This window comes from Fundulus heteroclitus, chromosome 18 (assembly GCF_011125445.2).
Source record: "Fundulus heteroclitus isolate FHET01 chromosome 18, MU-UCD_Fhet_4.1, whole genome shotgun sequence".
In the NCBI taxonomy this organism is placed as follows: Eukaryota; Metazoa; Chordata; class Actinopteri; order Cyprinodontiformes; family Fundulidae; genus Fundulus; species Fundulus heteroclitus.
This window is the reverse complement of record NC_046378.1, coordinates 1,623,901-1,648,668: the sequence shown is the minus strand read 5'-3', so window position 1 is coordinate 1,648,668 and position 24,768 is coordinate 1,623,901. Positions and strand designations below refer to the sequence as shown.

The 24,768-nt window shown below is 40.8% G+C and overlaps 1 protein-coding gene and 2 long non-coding RNA genes across 5 annotated transcripts; 1 reads left to right on the top strand and 2 right to left on the bottom strand.

The window, feature by feature from the left end:
- Positions 1-260: 260 nt before the first annotated feature.
- LOC110367316 lies at positions 261-3,703 on the bottom strand. Its single transcript, XR_002427375.2, has 3 exons — positions 3,585-3,703; positions 2,369-2,469; positions 261-766 (listed from the first exon to the last, which is right to left on the bottom strand). It is a non-coding gene; the product is annotated as an uncharacterized LOC110367316 (long non-coding RNA).
- A 14-nt stretch (positions 3,704-3,717) lies between these two features.
- atf5b (activating transcription factor 5b) lies at positions 3,718-8,607 on the top strand. 3 transcript variants are annotated; one of them, XM_012856224.3, is made up of 4 exons: positions 3,718-3,910; positions 4,593-4,814; positions 5,159-6,344; positions 6,882-8,200. In XM_012856224.3, exons 2-4 carry the CDS (start codon positions 4,676-4,678, stop codon positions 7,066-7,068), a joined length of 1,512 nt encoding a protein of 503 aa, XP_012711678.1. In that variant the 5' UTR covers positions 3,718-3,910; positions 4,593-4,675; the 3' UTR covers positions 7,069-8,200. The 3 variants fall into 3 exon arrangements, with proteins under 3 accessions (XP_012711678.1, XP_036005518.1, XP_036005517.1); XM_036149625.1 differs by lacking the exon at positions 3,718-3,910 and having other exon boundaries at positions 4,812-4,896; positions 6,882-8,607; XM_036149624.1 differs by lacking the exons at positions 3,718-3,910; positions 4,593-4,814 and adding an exon at positions 4,852-4,957 and having other exon boundaries at positions 6,882-8,607.
- Positions 8,608-14,935: 6,328 nt separating this feature from the next.
- On the bottom strand, positions 14,936-16,746 carry LOC118566784. Its single transcript, XR_004933282.1, has 2 exons — positions 15,460-16,746; positions 14,936-15,386 (listed from the first exon to the last, which is right to left on the bottom strand). It is a non-coding gene; the product is annotated as an uncharacterized LOC118566784 (long non-coding RNA).
- Between the last annotated feature and the right edge of the window lie 8,022 nt (positions 16,747-24,768).

The following is a 24,768-nucleotide window of genomic DNA, read 5'->3' as shown; positions in this document are numbered from 1 at the left end:
CCCCAACAAAGTATTGAGTGCATGAACTTTTCAGAAACCCACTATTTCTGCTTAAAATATCGTTTTTATTTATCTTGTGTAATATTAAAAAAAAATTTAACACTTAAATTTGTTTTATTTAATTATCTGCAAGCATCACAATTACAATTAAAATATTTCACTGTGTGTAATTAATCTATCATACATGTGAGTTTCACTCTCTGAAATGAGTGATGAAAACCCTTCTGTAAAAACCTTTCTGTAAACTTGTTTACATGTTTTAAAACATTTTAGGTTTATAAGATGTAAAAACCACTGCCATTACAGATCAGATGGAGACTTCAGGTAAAGCACTTGCCAGACCAACAATTATTCGGTTTGAAATACTCATCGGCTTGAGCCGTGTGCAGTTTCCATCAAGCTGATTATCTGGTGTCTTATTGTTGCTGCTGGTGCTCAGCAGGCTCCACTGCATCCAGTCCCGTTTGGGCCACTCTAGCTCAGGAATGAGCTGCACACACCTCTAATAAGCAGCTTTCTCTCTGACAGACAATATTGGCAGATGACTCAACGCTTGTCCATGCTCTAGTTTTAATTCACTGACTCAGTGTTGGTTTAGCAGCTCATGCTACAAGGTTTAACGTGAACAAATTATCATTAAATATTAAACAATCCAATTCCATTCCCTTGAGTGGAAAAAATATCCTCCAAAGATCTGTCTGAATTGCTGTTTAGGAGACGTCAGGTGACTTCTGCAACCTTGTTCGGGTTTAATATGGTTGAGCACCTGAAAAAAAAAAACACATTGAAATAAATACATCAAGTTCATTGCCTTTTAATAAAAAGTGTGTTAGTTTCACTTATCCCCAACCAGAGGTGGGCAGGAACTTACATTTACTTGAGTAACTTTTTGAACAAAATGTACTTTTAGGAGTAGTTTTACTGCATTTTAGATTTACTTTTACTTGAGTAATATTATTAAAACATATTGCCATTCTTACTTAAGTAAAATTTCTGGCTACTCTACCCACTGGAAGTAACTTTACTGAATAAAGAACAGACTTATCTTAACCAAAAATGCAGCAGAAAGACACACACTGTTAAAACATGATTTCTTCATGTACACAAGCTTTGTTGTTTTAATGTTAGTTTCTGTCTGCTGAGCTTATTGAGCCATTTGGAGGTCAGGTGAACATGCAGTAAACAGCAGATATTGTCGTCGGAAGTACTTTGCACTGTTATAACTTACTGTATAGACATCAACTGCTGTAAATATTGGTTTCATGAGTTCTATGTTAAACATTTTTCTTTAGAAGAGTGTTTCTTCTGCCTGAATTTGATTCTTTGTAATTGTTATTTTTGTATATTTTTTGTTTCAATCTTTAAATACCAGAATTTGTACATAACATTTTTGCCTGACTGATTACATCATATTTTAAATATTAAAGCAGTTGTTATAATTACTGACTCAGTACTTAAGTAGTCTTCTTACTAAACACTTTTTATTACAGTCATTTCTTGGTTGGCAACTTTTTACTTTTAAAAATATGTTGAAGTTGTGCTACTCCTACTTGAGTACAATTATTGGCTACTCGACCCACCTCTGTCTCTAACATTCAGTCTAACAAGGTTTAGACAGGCACTTTTTCCCTTATACAAAGAAAAGAAATCTTACTTTGTCATTTTAATTGTACTTTCCACAAAAATGTGTCTTCTGTATTGAACTCATCCGTTAGGGAGCAGTGGGCAGCTGTTACAGCACCTGGGCAGTAATCTAACTCATAGTGGCAGTGTGCTGGGATCAAACCGGGGCCCTCTCAGAACGCTGCTGTACCCACTGACCAGGCCACCACTCTCAGGTACTTTATGGCTCTTCATAAACATTTGGTCCTTTTAAGATCTCTTTGTTTGACTTTGTCACCCAATCAAACTATTAAATGTCTTCAGGTCCTTTGGTTCAGAAAATGTTCACAAATAATAACATATTACAAATCACAGCTGATAGTGTTTTTATTAATGACCTGAGTGTTTGTATTTTACAACTAACACATTATCATTTTTAACAAACTAATATACCTCTGGATCTTAAATATTTCTGATAAATTAAGGCTCATTATCTCTAATATACAGGAATTGAATAAATGGGAAAAAGGATTTTGCCGCTGGGTTAAAATTGTTTCTCTATAGATGTTTAGATATCTAATGACGATTGAAATAATTTGTCTAATGGCTGTGCTCTACCTGTTTTAAGAGTCTTGTTTGGATTTCTCAGTTTTATTTCGATTTAAACACAAATGTGCTAAACTGTACGCTTTTACTGTTCCTGAGTACTTCATTCTAAATCTTGGTAATTTTTGTCATATTATTTGGTTGGAGGCTTTAGAAGCACCTTTGAGCGTTCTCATCTCTTTGCTGTTTCCTGTTGCTTTTTCGTTCTGGTTTCCTTGCAGGGTTTCTCTGCATCTCTGCTTAGCCGTTAACGCACACACCCTGCACGAAGATTAATGGGAAAAAGCATACGAACAATGACAAAAACAGATACAATTCTGTTACAAATTAAAACTAAAATTATTTCTTGGAATTAATAATAATAATTTTGTGTAGTGACTGTTATTCCTTAGTACACATATGCAAACAGTTGCAAGAAGGATGGAGATTTTAATTACAGCAGATAAAAATCAACAAAAACTGAAATATAATCCAGCAGTTAAAGCAACAATTTACACGTGCACTTTCTCTCTTGAAAAAATAAAAACAACAACAACAAAGAACAAATCTAATCTAAAACTAAAGCATGAGAAACGACTATGATGGAACATCTGCAGAGATCTGAAAATCCTTCTAAAATGCATAGTGATCCATTTAGATTGTCTATTTAGCCATAATAATATTTTTCTCTGATTAAGAGCTCATTCGTTTTACTCCATAACATATCCATATGTGACCCTCTCAATACTATAATGTATTAGAGAAAAAAAAAGAGGATGTGCTGATCATGTGTGATTCCAGCTGCAGGTGAATCTCTGGCTCCTCACACATCTGACCCACAGTCCGCCAGGCTCCGGTCTCAGGTCCCGGGTTGGCGTTAATGCCTAATGATCACCAATCAGAGAATAACTGATGGCAGGGCCAATAGGAATAGAAAAGTTCCCCCTGATAAACCAATGGTGGGGCCACAGTGTTACAGCGTTCAGCGAATCCCCCGCGGGTCTGATGCAACAGGACTGCAACTAAAGTTACTCCTACGAAGTGCAACATGATGTCCTTCCGCTACAGCACACCCGAAACTAGTACCGGGTGTTCCGTCTCCTCGACCTGTTCGTTATTCATCCACGCTGGCTTTAATTAAATGTTTAACGAACAGCTTGAGTCTTTCGTGGTGAGAACGTCAATTAAACAGGCACGTGAGGGACTTTACAGACTCTTTGTAGTTTTCTGTCAAATTGTGATAACTACAAACAGTCTTTTAGGTTTGTTTGACTACTTTTACAGCGTTATGACTACTTTTTGAAAACGCAACAGTGGTTGTTCTTGTGGGAAAGAATCACTCTAGCAGAAAGGAAAGCAAAAGTAAGCGGAGGTATTGACAGAAAGTGGAGCAGCACCTGTCGACCAGGCTCTCGCCGCTGACGCAAACAGCCCCGGGTCTCTGGATAATGGGAAAGTCCCCGGCTTCATGACGTAACGAACGCGAGAAGTCTGGAAACCGCGGAGTGATCTTCAGCAAGGCGATCAGGTCCGGGCATTAGGAGTTGGAGAAGTAGCGGATTTAAAAACTTTCTGCCTGCAAGTCTGTCCGTGGTTCTGGCGCTCCACGAAGACTCCCTGAGTTCTAAAAGCGAAATAATGGCTCTTTAGACGGTGTCCTCCTCCTTCTGCGACATTACGCTCCGACTGCTGCTCTCCTAGAAAACAACCGAGGAAGTATGGGGTGAGTACACGGCTTAGCTGCTTAGGAGGAGCGGAGGAAAGTTAGTCAGGGAGACAACAGCTTCCAGTTAACAGCTACTTTCAGAGCAACCTGTTTCACTGACTGCTTAGTTTGTGGGATCTTAACCTGTTATATTTCCCAGCTTTTCTTTTAGTTTTTTTATTTATAGACACATTATCAGAGTATTTGTTTATTTAAAATAAAGACAAATATTTTCTGTTCATAGGTAAACTATAATAATAAGATTATTATAAGCTTTATTATTTATGTTTGAAACAAACAAACAAAAAGCTATGAATATTTTTGATTATTGAACTCTTGTTCTGCAACAAAAATAAGAAAACCTTTTTTTGTTTTACTTTTCTGATACATTTGTTAGTTAATAAAATGAAATAAAAATTCTCTATAGAGTTTTTGAACATTTACTAATTTATTATTAAATATTGTGGTGGAACCATTACAGCTTCTCACACTGTAAAACTACAGGTCAACAAAGCACTCAATTTAACTAAATTTAAAGTTATTAAAACTTTTAAAAAGACGTGTTTAGACATTTTTAAATTAGATTTTTTTTATCTTTTTATTTAATTATCGTTAATCATTAATGGATTTACTATTAAAAAATGGAGCTTAAGAGTGATTTAATTATTGTTTGTTTTTTTTCCTTAAAATTTTCCAACAGGTCTACAGTTGCTTCCACAACTCTCGCCTCCAGCCAACGCATGGTTTGTGCTTTCGGACAACACGATCGAAGCAGTCGACACAATGGCGGCATCGATCCTTCGCGAGAAAATTCCACCCAGTTCCACGGGCGAGCTCGGCGCTCCCCCTCTCCCACGGGCTAGCCACAGCCAATCACGGCTCAGGTCGGGGGCGGAGCCAGCGGAGAAGCAGCGCTTAATTGGTGAGTTTTGCCAAGACGCTTTTTTATTTTTCCACATCCCGAGGTCGGAGCCGCAGTGCAGCACGGGGGCTAATGTCGTACAGTGAGTACTGTGGATTTTTATCGAATGCAGACGATGCTGTTCAATCATTTTCAGATGATCGGTTAGTTGTTCACTTGGATCTTTTCGGACGTTTTGCTTTCCTTTGGTTTTAAGCCTTTTCAAATTGCTGCTCGCTTCTTCTGATTTTTGTCTGTTTTTGTCATTTTTTCATTTCTTATCATAATTTAACAATTGAAAGGCAATGGATTGCTTTCTTCGTTTTCTAACACCTTGTTTTGATTTTATGCCGTGTTTTCTCTAGGTGATGGTCACTCTGATTGGATGACAGAAAAAGTTGATTTGTCCTCATTTGTGTCAACGACCGAGTCTTCTCCGAGCTCATCTCTTCCACCCTCGCCGTTAGAACAGGATGTCAAGGTGCCCTCAGATCTGGAGGTTATGACCTCCCTACTGCAGGAGGAGCTGGCTCAGCTGGAGGACTACTTCCGCTCTGAGTCCACATCCACCACAAATAAGTTGGAGAAATCCTCAAAATGTGACAAGGTTTCCCAAGCCATGGGCTCCCAGTCTTATTATCAGTTACCCTATGGCTCATACGGGACCAGCCAATCAGAAACCAGCCCTGTGGTAGTTACCTTGGCAACAGGGGAACTGGACCTGGCCAGCTTCTGTGGCGGTCCCATCAGCAGAACCAAAATTGCGCGGCCCGCTCCGTACAGCTACCACCACCGCTACCACCACAACAACGGGCGCAGGATCCTCGGCGAGTCCGTGAAAGTCGCCGACGAAGTGGGTCTTGAGACGTGGGGCTCCAGGGGATGCTACTCAGGGAGCACGGAGTTTTCTGTCAACCACTACTCGACACTGAAGACGGTGAGCAAGAACAGCATCGGCAGCGTGAAGAAGGTGAGAGAATGTGCTTTATCGTTGAAGGAGGAGGAGAGCTATTGCTTTTCCGAAGGAATGTTTTGCAGCGAAGAGATTGCCAGAGGCTTCTGTTTGGGGGGCTCGTACGACGGCCACCACAAGCGAGAAGGACAGTTGATGCACAACGTGAAGGTCAACGTAAGTTACGACAGCGCGGGGCTCGAGGTCTTGCACTGCAGCAAGGACGGGGGACTCTCTGGAAGTCTCCCCCAAGAGACAATGGTGGCCGGTGACGGCTATTTCCACCAGTCCATGGCGGCGGAGCCGTACCATAGCTTTATAGGAGACCTAGATCAGCCGGCACAGGCGCAGGCTGTGGAGCCCCAACACGGCCACTACCTCTATCCAGAATGCCTTGCAGACCAAAGCTATGAATGTCTGTCCAGAGGGGAGGGCGAGGGGCCGCTGCTGGGCGCCCCCATCCACCGTCCCACCCAGAGGTTAAAGGACGAGCCCTGCTCCGTGAAGCCAGCCCTGGTCATGAGCGCAGCTTCCATGGATACCAGCAGTGGAGAGAGGAAGCAGAAGAAGAGAGACCAGAACAAAACTGCTGCTCACAGGTAAACTACTCCCCCTTCTTGTCTGTTTCCTTAGAAAGCATGATCTAACCTGGGAAAACAGTTGACTTAAGAGTAATACAAAAATCAGGTTTAACAGATAAGACGTGACGAATAAGAGCTGAAGCATGATTGATCATCCATCCATCCGTTCCCTCCAACCTGTCAGTGGGTGAGAGAGGTGGGAACACCCAGGACCCCAGGGTCTCCTGTCCAGCACCGTCAGACGTCATCCTGTTCCCCTCTATCACTATATGGTCTGGTCTTTGCCAATATGGCTTGACTGTTACGTAAACCCTAGTCCACAGTGCTTCAGTTGTTAATGTGGCGTGTACGAGGGGATTGGAAAGCCCCCGCTGTCTGCCAAACTCTGCCCCACCTATCTAACTCTGTCAGTCTGCTGGGGCTGAGCTCAGAGCTGTAGGGGAAACTGTAAGCAAGCGACAGTACCTTGACTCATGAGTAAAAATTGCAAGGCAGCAGAAATCAGTACATACAACCTAACCCCCCCACCCACCCACCGTTCTGTCCCCGTTACAGGTACAGGCTGCGTAAGAGGGCGGAGCTGGACTCTCTGGAGGAGGAGCTGCATGGCCTGGAGGGACAGAACCGGGAGCTACGCGACAAGGCGGAGTCGGTGGAGCGAGAAATCCAGTACGTCAAAGATCTACTGATCGAGGTGTACAAGGCCCGCAGTCAGCGGCTCAAACAGGATGGCAGTGCCTGAGGAACACCCCCACCCCACCCCCCCCTGGCTCCCCTCGACCACCGGTCCTCCCAGCCAGGACAGAGAGAACAATCACGTCAACAGCACTAGCCGGTTTCTGTCTCAGCACGAACGAAAGGGTAGTTGCATGATTCTGGTAGTTCCTTATCAAGAGAGAGAGAGAGAGAGAGAGAGAGAAAAAAAAGAGGCGACCGAACAGAAAGAAACTTTTTCCTGAACAAAGAGAGGCGTGGAAGTGGGCGACTGAACTGTGAAAAGCCATAGTGAGGTGGCTTCATGAGGAGATGCTGAACTTGTCCGTGACCACTGTGACCCGAACTGTCCTCCCAGCCTTGTGACGACGAGCGAGCCTGGGCTCGCGCCGACGGACCGTTATCTAAACGCTCTCTGGATTAGTGGTAGTGATTGAAATTTGCTTGTTGTTTTTCGTGCCACACATCCGCAGCATCAAGGCAGACTCATACTAAATATAAATATATATATATATTTTATTTTGTTATTTTATTTTTATCTGACAACTCATCGTTTGCTTAAAACAATCAACCAATCAAAGGGATTGCTGGGGAAGTGTGTAACCCGCTTTACAGATATTCATTACGGCAGACGTGTAGAGAATTTTTATCGCTAAACTCTTGCGTATTTCCACCTGTTTTACCCCCACTGAGATACCCAATGCATGTTTGATTTTGGAAAAGCATGTGCGAGTGCTATTTGAAGGCAATATTATGTTAACTGCATGGCTTCCAGATGTTCACTTTGCATCAGTTTCACTGAGTTCTCCGTCCCATCAGCCTCCCACTTTTCTCTCACCTCATCCCGATCAGTGTGATTCTCCCCCAGCTTTTGATTTACTGTTGGGAGAAACGAACGTCGGCCTGCTCATTTTTCTTTACCCCTCCCTATCTGTCTCTTGGCTGTATTTTGCGGACAAACAATCACCTACTGAGGCGATGACAATAATCACTGTTGACCTACGGTACGACTCCCTGGGAATTTCGCTGTCAGTCAACCAATTAGGTGCGTCGGAGATTCAGGTCCTTTTTTTTTTTTCTGATTTGATGTCAGTGTCAGGAAATCTGTGATTCATCAGGTAAATTTCAGCCAAATAAAGCAGCCATGTGGTTTTCACTCATCTCTGCCTTTTGTCTTTGTTTTCGCTGCATGCTGATTATTGTGCATATTGTCTTACAGCCATCAGGGCGCTCACGTCAGCCGGCTACGACGACGGGTTAGGGGTCGGGTTAGGGTTGCACGCGTCAACGGTAACAAAAGAAGCTGGGATTAAGAGGATACACAGATGCAGAATGAGGCTGCGCCTTCCCCCTTCGGTTTCAGCTCTGTGAGCCGCGGCGCAGCGGGTTTCTCAACCATTCCTCTCCTTTCAACATCACAGTAAAAGCAGGCTTTGATTGACAGCTAAGCTTTGTCAGACATAAAGCTGTTTTCCTTTGGAATTACGGGATGAAATGAAATCAGTTTGTCTAAACAACCGCAATGGGGGGAACGTGTTAACGAGCACGGCTGACGCCCCCCTCGCCTCCCCCCACAAAAAAAACAAAACATTTAACCGCTTTCTTCATTCATCATGATCAGTTGCCTCTCGGGCCTGAGAGGAGTCATATCAAACTCCACCAGTCAACAGACAACAGAAGTTGCCTATCTTATCTCCTTACAGCTTGAAGATGCTGTGTGTGTGTGTGTGTGTGTGTGTGTGTGTGTGTGTGTGTGTGTGTGTGTGTGTGTGTGTGTGTGAGAGAGTGAAGGCGGGTGTGTGTGAAATCTCTTGGTATCTCCCCTAGCAGTTGTAGGCCTTTCAAGTGAATGAGGCAACATCGCACAATACTTGCTGGAGACGGAGAGAGGCGCAAGTGAAGTGTGAGAATGAGAGAGAGAGCTCGGCTGACAGAGAATGTCATTAAGCCCATTGGTTCCGCGTTGTTTGTTTGGATGGCACCAGTGTAAAAAAAAAAAGAAAAAAAAAAAAGAAAAAGCTGACAAAGATTCATAAGGTGTCATAACTCAACATTGATTTTTTTTTCCGTTTGTGTAAGATATGACATGGAAACCAATACAAAATGGATTCTCGTTTGAAATTTTAGAATCTCATTATCACTGGCAAACATCTTAATGATGTGTGTAAATAAATAAAAATAAAATTGAACATATAAAACATGAATTTTGTGATCATTTCTGTGTGTTTAGCGATGAGCCGAAAGGGTGGATGCAGGGTCTAATTAAATGATTTATACTGGCTTTGCAGGCAGAAACAGACCCCTTTTTGTCTCAAAATATTTTTCTTAACGTTTGTTTTTTAACTGAGAAATAACAAGCCAATCCTTAACTTAGAAGACATTTTACAGACTCTTATGTAGTCTGGAATTTTCTTTGATCATTTTTCAGGTCTGTATACGAATAAAAAAAAAAAACAGTATGTGAAAATAGTCGGGTTTGCACACTTTATTTCTTTTTCCTGTTAGTTAAGACAGAATCTGAATTTTTAAAGAGAAACCCCTTCTTCTGTTTTTGTTATATTTATCTCCTTGTTCTTTGAAGAGAAGCATTTCAACTTGAATTTATGCCAAACTATCATTGGTCATACTTTTGATACATTTCTGTCTAAATTATTTTTTTCCCCCCACTATTGCTCAGTTTTAGGTTTCAGGATCTAACCACATTTCACTTTTAAAAATTAGCTGAAAAAATTAGGTAAAAAAAGAATGAAAGTGATTTTACTGGATGGTAACATATTCCACTGCACCCAACTACTATTTACCTAACTTTTACAAACCAATTAAATGTAACATAGACAAACCCACTGCACTGAATAATCTGGATTTTAAATCCAGATTTAATTTAGTATTAAACATTTTAAAGTTGAGGTGATTTAACATGCCCTAAAATAATATAATGATACTTTACCGCAGATAAAACCTCAGCATCATGTTTCATGATTTATTGAACATCCAGATGACACCCAGCAGGTTTGGTTTTCCTTGCCATTGAATGTCCAGAAGAGAAAAAAAAAACGCCTAAATTTGATTCTGAAAAAAAAAAAGAATATATTTCCATGCATTGTGGGGTTGCGAGGGGTGCTGGTGCCTATTTCCAGCTGTCAATGGGTGAGAGGTGGGGTACACCCTGGACAGGTTGCCAGTCTATCACAGGGCAACACAGAGACAAACAACCATTCACACAAGGAGAATTTAGAGAGGCCAATTAACCTAAGAGTCATGTCTTTGGACTGTGGGAGGAAGCTGGAGTACCTAAAATCCATACAGAAAGATCCAGGGTGGACTTGAACCCAGGACCTTCTTGCTGCATGGCAACAGTGCTGCCCACTGCCCCTCCGTGCAGACCCTCTATATAGTGGAGGACGCTGTGCGTATCTATCTATCTATCTATCTATCTATCTATCTATCTATCTATCTATCTATCTATCTATCTATCTATATATATATATATATATATATATATATATATATATATATATATATATATATATATATATATATATATATAAAATAAGGATAACATTTAAAATCAAAAGCAGAATGCCTTGTGTTGGGTCTGCAACCTGTTGCTCTGGAGACGCAAGTGCCTCTTTGGACCTTCCACAGTGGCTCTTAATAACTTTGGCTACAAATTATATTTTTTATAATGGTATTTAAATGTAATAATGATAATGAATGCAGGTTTTAGCAGTTTTTTCTTGGAATAATTGCTTATAATTTTCACAACAGAATGATGCTTAAAGTGGCTGCAATATTTAATTTTAAATCAATATTTTTTCATAATGTTGGAAACTACAATTTCTTTTAACATTGTTATCCACAAATATCAGGATTCCGTCCATCCTATTTTTTAAACATCAAAATAGACATAAAAGGGTGTTTCTTTAACGATGACAACATATTTCCTACAGTAGATCTTTATCAAAAATTATAACTTGTGTTTTTTCAAAGGCCAGGCAACATTTGTGGCTCTGAACGAGTTTAATTCAAGTGGACTGTAAGCAAAATGGCTCTTTGCTATAAAGGTCGCAGGCCCCTGGTATAATGTGACCACACCTCACCACCAGGTGTCACTCTAGCTTTAAAAGAACCTTGCGTATTAAGGGAGTCTAACCAGGCTCAAGACTACAGCGGACAGCTGTGTCACAGCAAAAAGAAAAACGTGTAGAAATAAAAAATCAGTTTATATAAAGAATGAAGATAAAACCAACAGAAAAGTGCATTTTTGTGAGGCAAAAGAAAAATATATCAGAGAAAGGCCATCATTAAATTTGTAAGTCAAAGGGTAAAGTTGTTAACTTTCAGTCTTGTATAGTAACGAAGTAAAAATACTTCACTACTGTACTTAAGTATATTTTGGAGTACTTTATACTTTCCTCGAGTATAAAATTTTTTGATAAATTTCATTTTTACTTCACTATATTTCCGAACTTAATTGCATACTTTTACACATTTGTACAGTGTTTGGTTTAGTTACTCATTACAAAAAAAAAAAGCGTGATTGAGAGAGAGAGAAACCCAAATGTTTTGACCCCACCTACTGATAATGTTACAGGTGTATCTATTAGCAGGTTTACCACTTCCTGTAGGTTAACTAAGCCTGGTTTATCACTTAACCATGTTCTTAGTATACACCCCCTGGTCTAAATTCTGCCTGCACCTGGTTGTGTACAATTTTAAAGTGCATAGCACTGACCTTACTTGAAGAAGGAAAACTGAAAGCTTACAAAAAGGTTGTATTTTCTGTCTAAACTTGGTCTAAATTTCTCCTGCACTTTGTTGTTTATATTATTTTAAGTGAATTTTGACCTTCAAAGTTTACCAAAATATAAAAAATGTCATACAAACTGCATTTGCCTTATTTTACTTTTTACTTATACTTTTTATTTCATTACTTGAGTACATCTATTTTTACAGTAATTTTCATACTTAAGTACAAGACATTTCAGATACTTTAAGACTTTAACTCAAGTAACATTTCAGTCAGTGACTTGGACTTTTACCAAAGTCATATTTTGGAGAGGTACCTATACTTTTACTTGACTCTGAGATTTCAGTACTTTATACAACACTGTTAACTTTACGTAACTTGTTAAAATAACTTACTGACCTCTCAACTTTTATCAAAAGTTAAGAGTGAGATTATGCTAATTTTGGGGGCGGGGCTTGTTTGGGGGCGGGGCTAACCGGACCCTGGAAGAGCCGGTGGAGTCAACTCCATCTCATTTTTATCCCACCAGACAACGAAGTAGACATGTATTACTTTTGTTAAAACGAGAAAGAGACGTATTAATACTTTATTGTTCAGTTAATGGATTAAAACATAAAAAACACACAATTGTTCAAATATTATTATAATTAAGTAGTTTTAAGTTATTCACCGAATTATTACACTGTTACACATTAATCTATGGGTTGTTTATCATTGTAGATCTATAACCTGATTGGTGAATCAGGCTGAGTTTCATCAAGTCTTTATGGTCAACAATTTCCCCTCAGCAGCAACACTAAAGCACACAGAGGTTCCCGCTGCGTCTTTATGCACGATCCAGCTGCTGATGTCTCCCTCTTTTCAGTTCAATGCACTTCTAGACTGTTACAGTTTATAACCAGCCCGTTGCCAAAAAACGCATCCCCTGCTGTTTCATAGAAATATACACTTGTAGTTGATGTAACATTTTCTACGTGTTTACACGTGTGTTCTGAACTACTAGTGTGAATTTCAGGTGTGTGGGACAATTTTTAGATTAAAAACATAGGGGGATGCGTTTTTTGGCAGCCCCATTGCCAAAAAACGCATCCCCTGCTATCTCAGAGGAGTTGACACTTGTATGACTGTATTTCCATCTGTAATTAAAGGACAAGGGTCAGCAAATGCAAATTCTGCCCTGTAAAACAATGACAGCGCAATTGTTGCTGTATGATCTGAAGCCCCATTTGGAGCTTTTAAACAGGCTTTTGAAAAACTTTGATAATTTGCTGCTGTAATATTATAGATTTTTCAGAATACAAAGCTAGCAGATGTGCAGAATCAAAACATAACAGAAATACAATTATAGAGCATTCAGTATTGTAAGAAAGCCCACACTGTTTCTGGATGAATTTCCTCGTATGAGTTAAGTTCTATTCCGTTTTATGCCTCTTTCCTTGTAAGTTTGAAATGTCCCATGCTCCTGAATGCACCATAGCTTTCTGACGCTCATGAATGCATCACACTGGTCTATTAACGCTGTGTCTGCACGTTTGATCTTCCGCTTAAGAAAAAGCTTTTCAGTTTCAAAACTCACGTCGGCTCTCACGGTTTATTGTTGTGTGTGAATGACAAGAGACCACAACAAATAAATCAGCCGTACCTCGGATGAAAACTTTGGATTTAATGTTTTGTAAACGTACTTTTGTAAACGAATCTGCCAAATACACACAGTTTTTTTTCACACTAGAAGTACATTTAAACGTTTTTATATAATTAATATAAGAACAAGTCGCTCCGTTGGTCGTATTTTAATTCGTTTTCCGTCGATATTCATTTGTACAGAGCGAGGCGCGCTCCCGCGACAGGGGATGCATATCTCGGCAGGCATGCACACCAGCTCACTTTCACCACTGGTTAAGACTAAAATTATTCATAACTCTGATCACTCTGTTAACATGAACTGCAGCAGGATTTACTGATGGCCACAAGCTGTGAAAGAAGCTGAAACAGCTCAGCAGAAGGCGGAGTTTTGTCGTCCGCAGCCCAGATGGGCTTTGTGATTTTTATGCATGAGAAATTCCATGTTTGCGTGTGAAATGTCACGTGTTGCGTGTGAGCGTGTGAAGTTAGTGAAATGCGTGTGTCACACGGTCAATGCGTGAGAGTTGAGAGCTATCAAATAACAAAATTTATTACTGTTTGAAAGGTTGCATGACATTTCAACACATGCTCGTTGCTGAAATTCCTCTTGTCTTGGACGACGCTGTGCTTCTGGTTGGTCGAGTAGGACGGAGGCCCCGAGGGATGACAGTTATAGATCAAACACCACCAGGTGCATTTAAAGGCTGGTTTACGCTTGACTAAGCCTAATGCACATTCCACAGTTGAGCGCACAAGGATGAAAACACTTTCCCTCCAAATTCTCCCATGTACAAGGTCTTCCAAAAGTGACATCGCACAGTATTACAGAGGAGTGTCACAACAGTATTTAAATGTTTACTGCAGCGAGATTAGCTTACATCTAGTTGTTACACTGGGGATCATTGGAGAGAGGAATTCTGATGAAATGTTGTGAGGCCTTTTTTACGCTCCAGCCTGGAACGTCAGAAGGGCTCTGTGCAGCAATCAAAAGCCAGAGAGGAGATGGCATCACACAAGCAAACCTCATATGACCATTTAGGCTACTCACATCATCATGAACAATACAGAAACAACTTTCTCAACTCTTTTATCTTGTCTAGAGTATGCATTATTATGTATATATTTTTCTGGAACTTTTTCCTATTCTAAAATGTTTATTGAGAGAATATTATAGTGTGTAAATAATACAAAAAAATCTCTTTGTTACATTGTTTGTACATTTCTCCACTTTTTATTTATGATCATTCAATATTTTTCCTGTCATTTATTTATCCTCAATAAATTACATTAGTAAAGTTGTGCCTTTAACCAGTCCTCATGCTGAAATGAATGAATCTCCCCCTATGGGGATGATAAAGTTGATCTTATCTACACATTAATAATTGTATGATTGTTAAAGAAACTTATGTGCTAATTTCTTCCACTGTTTAGGTGGTGGATCAGCCAATCAGTTCTCTCTGTTTCCACAACCTTATGACACTCTCAGGCCTCGCTATAAGTCCTCACTGCTCCTAACCTTTTACCTAACTTTTTTTTTTTTTTTTTTTTTTTACCTTAGGAGCTATCTAAAGGCATAGGGTGCTTTGTGAATAGCTTTTATTTTACTGAGGTAAAATCTAATAAATATCTTGGCATTCGGGAAATTCTTAGAAGTTTCCTAAATTGACATCATGTTTAGTATTAAGGCCCCCACAACCATGAGTCTGCAGATGTCTTTGCGTAGTCTGTGCAGACAGGTATGCGTAGAACAAAAATTTTCCGACCACGTATGCAGAGTCACATTATAAGTTGCTTGGTGGCAAGAAGTCTTTACATTGAACTGTTTTGTGTCATGGTTTTAGGGTGTTTGGCCCACATGCAGACACAGTTGGAGAACAAAAGACAGCTTAAAGATGTTTACTTAAGGCTATACACGGATCTAAATGCTCACAACGTGAGCAGCAGGCAAGTTTCGGAACGTCAGAGTAGGAGCACTGCGGGAAGAAATAGGATACTGATTAACGCGAGTCGAATCAGGGAAATCTGCGCTGATGCTGCTCTGCTTACCACTAGGTATGGAAAGCTTATCCGGGGAGGGTGAGTGGAAGGAAGGGTTCTGCGATCTTATACTTTCATATGGTGTGAGGTGGCTGAGCGACAGGTGAGCTAGTGGATGGAACGCAGGCGGGGAGCTCGAGCAGCAACACAGCGGAGGCAGGCAGGAGGAGCAGCTGAGGGAACCAGAGTGAATCCAGGACAGGGGGTCTCTTGTCCGGCTTGGTACCACCAAGTGGGCTCGAGGGGAACGCCAGAGCAAAATCTGAGCAGCAGGGATTCAGTAACCGGTCTTCAGCGCACGGAGACAAAACAGGTAAGTAATTCCAGAGAACGACGAACTGAGGGAGACAGGAGACAAAGTTAGAGCTAGGAATCTGGAACATCAAAACTCACAGGAATGGAGAACTGTCGACAGGACAATGGCCTAGGTGTACCACAATGGGCTAACACTTTGGCGTCCTTCAGCTGATTGAATGCTCCTTTTAAGCTCGAGACAGAGTAGCCACAACGAGCCGCAGGTGCAGGCCACGCCCACCTGTCAACAACTGCCACCTGTGGAAGAGAGTTAGTAGAGTACAATACACAGAATCACTGAGTACACTGAGCTGCTCCAAGCAGGCAGTTGCAAGGACGCGAGGCATCACAGTCCCTCTCTGTTCTCACTGAAAGATGTGTCATGGGTGCCTGTGTGAAAGGAAACGCCCCTAAGCGCTAAACTAGCTATTTAAATGTTTTACCATCACTTTGTCCGCTGGCAGCAAGTGTGGGAACTATAGGAATTTGTCACAAGAAATGTAGTGAAAAGGTACGCTCGACTATGAAGGAGTTAGCGCGGAGTCCGTGGGGCTCACAATATGTGCACAGTATGCCCGAGTACTTGAACCTTTAGGATTCTTTTTTTAAATTGCCACTGGTCTTTACCACATAAATATAAGAAAAGAAAAAAAAATACCTTTTTTATGTTTTTATAAAATAAAAAGCACATCATACCAAATTTAGGAACCCCACACACCCCATGATTCAATAACATGTAGAGCCACCTTTAGCAGAAATGGCTACTGGTGGCCCTATTCTCTCAGACTTAATCTGTTTCTCACATTGTTGTGAAGTGATTCTGCAACACTTTTCTTCCCATCCATCTGTCCATCTACTTCTTCGCCAGATTTATTTGTGTATGACCTTTGCCTCTTTACTGGTTCTGTCTTTGGATTCTGGAAATAACTTTAATGTAGAGTTTCAATTTTTTTGTCTGTGTCAATTTATGTTTTAAAGTTGCACAGAGTGAAGAGGAGTGCCTGTTTGATTCTCATTCAATGCCCCTACCCCATCTGGTACAAACCCAGTACTCTCCTTTTCCCCTGCCCTCTCTGAGAGCATTGATGTGACTACTGTTTCCGAGGAGGCTCCTTGAAGTTTCAAAAAACGTTTTTAATTTATCCATCCCTGTGTTTTGTCTGAATTACTGGGTCCCCATTGTGAGTCCTTACATAGGCAACTAAAGTGTACATTTTTACCAGCTATTAAAATCATTCAAAAAAGTCAAATGAAGCGAAACACTCACATTTCTGAAAAAACAAAATGTGAAAGTGATGACTTTAGCTAACAATGTATAATGCAACAAAATGCTTCAATATACATTTAATCATACAAATAGCTTAAACATGTGAATAAGAAGAATATTCTATTCTTTATCTGTCACCACCTATCTTATTGTCCATGTAACCACAGATAACAAAGTAGGCTTACAAGCCTGGAGGTTTAGGGGCAGGGTGGGTTTCGCCGGGGTCCGGTGGGTTGGGGCCAGGACTATATCTTGCGACCCCCTGGTTGTACCTCCGTGACCCCTAAGGGTGCCACAACCCCCATATTAAAGACCTCTGCTTTAAACTATATACAAACAAAATCTAAAGTTTTAGCTGCCAAACTCTGGCTGAGTTGACACAATAACCCTCGGACATCTACAGGGTAAGTAGCCAGATCACTAAGTGCCAAATGACAACACTGAACATGAAGTATCTCCTCCCTGACTCAGCTCTTTCTGTTTTACCATGCAATGCCACCTTTATAAAACACATTAAAATAATGAAGATCAACAAAGTGCTGTACATATACAACTGAAAATAACAGTAAAATTAAACTAGACTAGTAAAACACAGACAAGCTAAAGTAGACAAATAATTTAAAATAGAGTCAGTCTCTCAGGATGTCCAAAAGGCTTCAGCAAACAGGTGTGTTTTAACAAAGTCTTAACCTCTGAATGAGTAGAGGCGTGCCCGACATGCAAGGGCAGATCATTTCACAACTTTGGAGCCACTAAAGTAAAGGCATGGTCTCCTCCCAGAAATCTTGATTGTTGGAGTTCAGATTTCTTTTAAATATATGCACAATGAACGCAAGTTCTATTGAGAAATGAAAGAGGATTGGGTTTATTCTTGCACAAACTAACTAGCAAGGGATGTAACTTATGGTGCATTCCCTTTGCTTCTGAGGCCGGAACTAACGAGTTGCATATTACGCCATCTTTTAGCATTCCAGTTACAGTAGGAAAAAACATTGATGGTCGTACTGTTGTTAAAACATTAACAGTGATAATAATGCTGTTCTATTTTGTGCAGATAAACAGAGCTGAAACATCCCATCTGATGAACACTGAAAGGTAGGACCTGTACCTCTATGAGGGTCCCTCTAAAGACCACTGGACTTGTGAGATTGAGTATTCACACGAGAGTATGTCCTGGAAATTCCACCAGGATAAACAAGCTGGCCAGTAAACGTAAAGCTTCAGTTGCCACTCAAATAAGCTCAAGGGAGATCACTGTTTCACTTTGTTATCCGTTTGCTGTACTTCTGATCTCCTACCATGGGTAAGTACACAGTTTATTAAAATGTTTTATTGAGGCTAGGGTAAGGTGGAGGAGGGAGGGGGTGTATTAGGTATTTAGTGGGAGGGGGGAGGGGGGGAGCTCTGGCTGGGTGGCTCAAACGGGTCGTGTTGGCCCGCCCTCTTTGGGGGGCCTGGTCCGGGGGCATCTGGTCCGGGGGCGGGGCCGGGGGTCGGGCACAAGCTGTCGTACAGTCGATTTGGGGTGACCCCCCCCTCTGGTCAGTGTTGGATGCGAGTGTTATGTGGGAATGTGTGTACAGCATTTTTTATTTATTTATTTTTTAAATCTGTGTGTGGTGAGTGGGGCACAAGGGAGGGTTGGTGTGAATGAGTTTCCTTTTTTTTTTTTTTTCTTTTTCAGGTATGGGTGTGGTCTGCTCCCTCTCACAAGAACATCTCAAGTCTCCGCTAGGTGCGGAGCCCATCCCCCCACATCCTGCCCTCCTCCGCTGCGCTGGCAGGCGCCTTGGCCCTCTGGCGCATTGGTGGGCTTCGGGTTTGGGGCGGGTTCCCGGGCGTGCGCCGGCCCACTCCCGGCGGCTTCTTCGCGGGGCCTGGCCCCCCGGGGGGGCCGGGACCACTTCAGCGGGGCTAGCTGCCGGCGGAGCCCACGGGCTCGTCCCCGCGGCTCTTGGGGGCGTCGGCGTTGCGGTGGCTGGGGGATTTCCTCGGGGTCGTCTCTGCTCTTTCCTTGGGGGGGGGGGTTGCAGATATCCTGTGTCGGCCCCTCCTGGGCGCCCTGCTTTAGGGACCCCTTTGGGAGTCCGGGGTTATGGGTCCCCTGACTCCTGCCTCTGTGCTCGGGGAGGGCGGGCCTTTGGTTCTCCACAACCACTATCAAACTATTTTCTTCTGGATAATTTTCACCTGAACTAGTGCACTCTCACAAACTCCCACAGGTGCTGGGTCCCAGGTATTAAATGTTCACTTACATACAGTAATCTTATCATTTATTTATTTATATTCTTTCACTTTCTTTTTTCAGGTATCACATTACACATGTCAGCTTACATAATAATATATATGATTTAGCAATGGCATCTAGGTGTTATTCGATTGTATCTGTTGCTTTATGTCTGTTGGTTGTGCTGTTCTTTTTGCATCTCTCTTTCCAGGTGATGGAGCAGACGGAGAAGGTTTTATCATTCTCTCCCTTTTATCTCTTCTTTCTTTCACCTCTACTCTTTTTTCTTTCTCTCTCACTTCTTGTTCTTCCTTTACTCTCCCATTGTAGTGTCCATATAATTTGAAATTCTCCCTGCAGGAATCACAATAAAGCTATTTACATGCATAAATCAAGTAGAGCACTATGCCGAAAGCTGTTCGCTCCACTTGTAAAAGCAAAATCTGTCAAGCTCTATCTGGCATTGAGACATCAATTCCTATTGCCACATTGCTAGACAGGACACTGGGAAGAAAAAAAATAAAAAAAATAAAATAAAATGTTTTATTGATTATTTATGGAGCTGTGTGTTTCCTGACGGACAAACCAGACAAAAATTGCACACAGTTTACCTTGCGATTCTGAGATTTTACTTTGTATTTTCCCTGAATCGTATGTCCAACTCACAACTTTCCTATCAAATTGCTCTGTATTGTTCTGATCAACATAGACAAGGGGTCTAACTTGGTTGGAGCAATGCCGGCATGGTTGCAGAGACTCGCAAGTGGCCTGCCCGGGACCATTCATTTCAAGCAGATGTAATTGCTACAATTTCATTTTCTGTCGGATCGGATACTAAATCGGATGTGTCTTTGGCTTTAACATGTGTGCGCTCAGGGAGCGTTTAAAGATGGCTTTCAAACAAATTACCTTGTGTTAACAATGGATTCAATGGTTGTAATGGCTGAAAAAAAAGTGCAGGGGACAGAGGTTACAGATAAGGGAAGTGCAAGAGATCTCCCACATACACTCCGCATCAGTTATGCCCATGCTGCATGCCATGTGCTACTTTGTGTTTGTCTACTCCATAAAATCTAGACACGATACAATGTAATTTGTAAAAAAAAAAAATGTGATAAAGTTGAAGGAGTAATACTACTTTAGCAAAGGACTGTACATTCCAGAATTCTTGCACATTTGGTTCAGTGTATAGATTTATAGCACCTTCAGCAGAACTTTAGTTCCAAGTCACTTTAGGCTCAATACAAGAAGAAGCTGCACCTGTTACTGACCAATAATAACCGCAGGTACTCAGTGGAGAATCATGCATATAGGCATCATGCCATTATTGCATCAGAAATTCCATATGGGATTTTCCAGAAAGGTGGGGATCATATGGAGATGTGTGTATTGGAGAAAGAAGATGAAGGCAACACAGGAACATATTGGAGCTAGTAGGGGAGAAGTATGTGGGAGAGGAGGGATATGATGCAAGAGGGAAGCTGAAAAGAAGGAGGATGGGTAGGAGGTGGGGTAGAAGGAGCACATCCAGGCTGGAATAGTGTAAGGACATGTAGCTCACTTTGGAAAATGGCCTGCAGCTCTGTTCAAGGCGTGTGTGTAAAGCAAGAGGGCTTTAAATTTTAAATGAGGGTCTGGATACAGCTGCAGAAGAGTGCAGAGGGAGGGCAGAGGGGGAGAAGAATGGCAAAAGTGGGCAAATCTTTGGTTTTGTTTTTTTGTCTTACATGTACAGCTGGTTGATCAGCTGCACATGCTGTAAATTTCCTCTCTACGTGAACTAAATCACATTTTCTACTGTTATAATAATCATAAGAAAAAGAAAAATTCAATAGTCAATCTGAAATGCTTTAAACTTACCCTTTAAACTGTTCAAGCAACATTAAAAATAACAAACAGTGCCAGATACCGAAGGTGCCTTGAAAAAAGGAACACAAGCACATTCATTGCACATCTGTTTAAATAATTCTACAACCATCAAACAAAAATATAAGCCCATGTGCAGGGACGTGCAGAGACCGTTGGAGGGGCAGGTGCTCAAAGTTAAAAGTGGGCACATGGGGCACGGATTTAAAACACGATACAGAAACATACCTTGCTATACATCCGGCTGAAATGTACCAACCCATACTATAAAGAATGTAACATGGAATCAAGGGCGTAGGTTTGATTTGAACTTTGATTTGAACTTTAACCCTAGGGACACTTCATTGGTCTGACATCATTGGTCCTACGCAGTATGCATGCTCCTATTTCTTTATGCTTGACTTGAGCGTCAGGGCGCGTTTCTTCTGTCTAAAGAGAAAAGCAGTATTTCTTACTACATTTATACAAATTTTATAAGCACGACACACACTAGATGCTTTTTGTTAATCTGGTGGCCTAGTGGTTAGAGCATTGATCTTGGGTCCCAGAGGTTCTGAGTTCAACTCCCACAGACTACCATTCTGGGTCCCTGAGCAAGACACTTAACCCCGATTGCTCCCCTGGCGCCGCACAGTGGCAGCCCACTGCTCCCCGAGGGGATGGGTAAAGATGCAGAAATGAATTTCTCCATTGTGAGATCAATAAAGTTCTATTATTATTATAAATTATAAAGCAGCGCCCGATCTGATGAACGTTGAATTGAGACTTTTTTCCCACTTTGAAAAAGTTTGCATTTGAACTTACCAGCAACAGAGACCTATCAATTTTTACCATCTGCAACATTCCAAACACATTTCTTACATCATATATCTGAAGAGTAGATAACAGCTTCTCCTTACCTACATCTTCTCAGACGATTAAATTATTTCCCTAACAATAGTGAGTTGTCGATGTTTAAATGTGCAGTAAATCTTAATACATAAGGAGCATGGAGGACCCAATACTGTACTTTGAGTAAGATTGGTGACACCAAAACTGAATTGTTTCATGAGTGGTTGTCCATTTCATCACTCAAATGAGAACCACATACTATTGGTATATACTAGTAAGACTAATAAAGAACAGCAGATAAAACTTTAAGATATGTTAAGGCCTATATTAAATTAATTTTACGACCATATCAACAGATTAAATACTTTTTACTTTTTTGGTGTACCAAATTACCCTCGTAATGAAGTAATATTTTATGGATTAAGTCCCTGATGATAAGAATGTCTAGCTCCGCCCCTGGTTTGCACTAATTTACTAATAGACAGTGTGGAAATCTTTGTACAATAAAAGCAATGTAAATAGTGTTCCTCGGTTGTATTTGTCGTAATTCTAATTCTAGAAGTAGAAATAGTGAAATAAATAGCACTATCATTTTGTGAAATCCTAATTACGCTATTATAAATAAGTAAAAGTCTAAACAAAATATAGCAGTTGTTTAGGCAGCATATAGTGTTGTTGTGTTGTATATCATATAAAAGAAATATCACCTGCTATTTATACCTGAACTGCATCAGAGGGTCAACAAAAAAATTAAACAATAATAGCAACGAAATATTGGTAAAAGGGAAACCCTCACCTTTTCTTTTTCAGGCAGCTGTGGCTAAGAATCTGAATTTTTAATAGTCTACAGTCTTTGCTTTTCCATCTTTCCAGCTTCAGAACTCCAGCCTGGCACAAAATATTTAGTTTTATAAAACAGATTAGGTTTCTGTTGATAAATGCATTATACTTCAGAATTAGATGCTATTTTGAGATGCTAACGTTGGTTACTTACATTTCTCAAGTTCCATAAATCAAAACTCTCTCGCCTGCTTCTTTACAGAACTGCACTCAGCAGCTTTCACCTATTTTACTGCAGATAATTAGTTTCTTAACTGGGACTAGTTCCGTAGCCTAGTATTAATTGTGGTAACCACAGTATTCCTGTATGACTCAAAACTGAAGTCTCCGCTCCAAGCAAGCACGCACAGGGACAGACTAGAAAACAGCCAATCAGAAAGAGGGAAGGCGGGATTTAAAGCAGTATAACCAATGACAGTGGAGTTAAAAAGCACAGAGCACAGTCAAGTGTGCTGCAGATTTAAAGGGGCAGGACCACTGAGCTATATAATACACTGGAGTGCTGATTTTGCCGAAAAACTAAAGTCACTGGCCGCCATCTTGCTACTCCCGACTCTCACAGAATCCCATATGATTTGCTTGGAATAACAAGCAGTTTTCTGGCTGTGTGAAAACGTTTCACAGGTAATTGTACAGTCAGTGGATGTACTAACACTCAACTACTAGGAAATTAGGTGCTGAAATATTTTACATGTTATTCATATTAAATATATATATATGTATATATAAGTATGTGTATATGTATATATGTATATATATGTATACACATATGTAAATATATGTTTTTGTACATTGTTATTTATATATTTATAAATGTTAAACATATTATTTAAATGAATAAAATGCAAAATATTTCAGCACATGACTTTCTCAGTACTTGATATTTTTAGAACATAACATAAAAGTATATGGCATTTGACATTTTAAAAGTCTTAAGCCCCCCCCTGAACATGAGAAAATCCTCGTTATTCGATGCTGTAGCGCACATATTCCCTAGTTACTGGGGGGAAATAGGGAGTACCAATATGGCGGCTGGTGGCTTCAAAGCGACTCGTTCAAACAGACGGTGATTAGCACTCCAGTGTATTATATAGCTCAATGGGCAGGACAGACTGGCCAGCGTGAGGCAGCGGAGCTGGGAGCTGCGAGAGGAAAAGTAGGGCAGAGTGAGGGTACGTTATGTGGATCATGTAACCAGCCACGGTATATCTAAATTATTATTCTTTTGGACATGCACCATGCACACACACACCAACAAACACGCACACATATAAAAAAAAAAAAAAAAAAAAAAAAAAAAAAAAAAAACTGACAAAAGGGCACTTTGGGCACCAAGGGACAAAGGGGCAGGTGCTCAAGCCCCCTCCGCCCCCCCCTCTGCACGTCCCTGCCCAGGTGACCTGTGTATATTCTTGGTCATAAATTGGTAAATTAATAATTTGGCATTGCTGGTGTTATCTTGTCCTAGGTAGTGTGATAAAAGGATGTCTTTGTCTGCCTGGGAGAAGGACATGGGTACAATGAGCTTGTAAGTTTTGTCTCTTTGGAATTCCAAATGAATTAAATATGCATATTTCAAATGTTTGCCTCTGATCATTGTTTCTCCTTTACTGCCAAATCTTAAACCGGGGTAAGACGGGCCTTCAGAAATAAGCAGGAGCAGGCCAGTATTAATATCAACATAAGGGTTCTGTTTGGATTGTGACCACTAAATGAAAATAACACTGTAGTTTTAGAGCAAATAGCAAAGCAGAGCAGAGCTAAACATGAATTTCAGCTGTTTAAACCACCCAAATCATAAAAACACCATAGTGGTTTATGCAAAGGGTATTTCAAAAAAAAAAATTCAAATGTCATCACAATTACAGGACAAACTCCCCAGCTCCTGTGCCACTGGAAAGCTGTTGGTAAGTTGTGCACTGGAGCTATAATCATCCATCATTTTAAAGTATCTATATCAAAGTAATCAAAATGAACTACCTGGTGGAAGAGT

Bases quoted from the DNA above. Each gene is read 5' to 3' on its own strand.
- atf5b (XM_012856224.3), top strand. From the start codon at position 4,676: ATGGCGGCATCGATCCTTCGCGAGAAAATTCCACCCAGTTCCACGGGC. The intron at 4,815-5,158 runs GTGAGTTTTGCC...TGTTTTCTCTAG, and splicing joins GGAGAAGCAGCGCTTAATTG to GTGATGGTCACTCTGATTGG. The intron at 6,345-6,881 runs GTAAACTACTCC...TCCCCGTTACAG, and splicing joins AACAAAACTGCTGCTCACAG to GTACAGGCTGCGTAAGAGGG.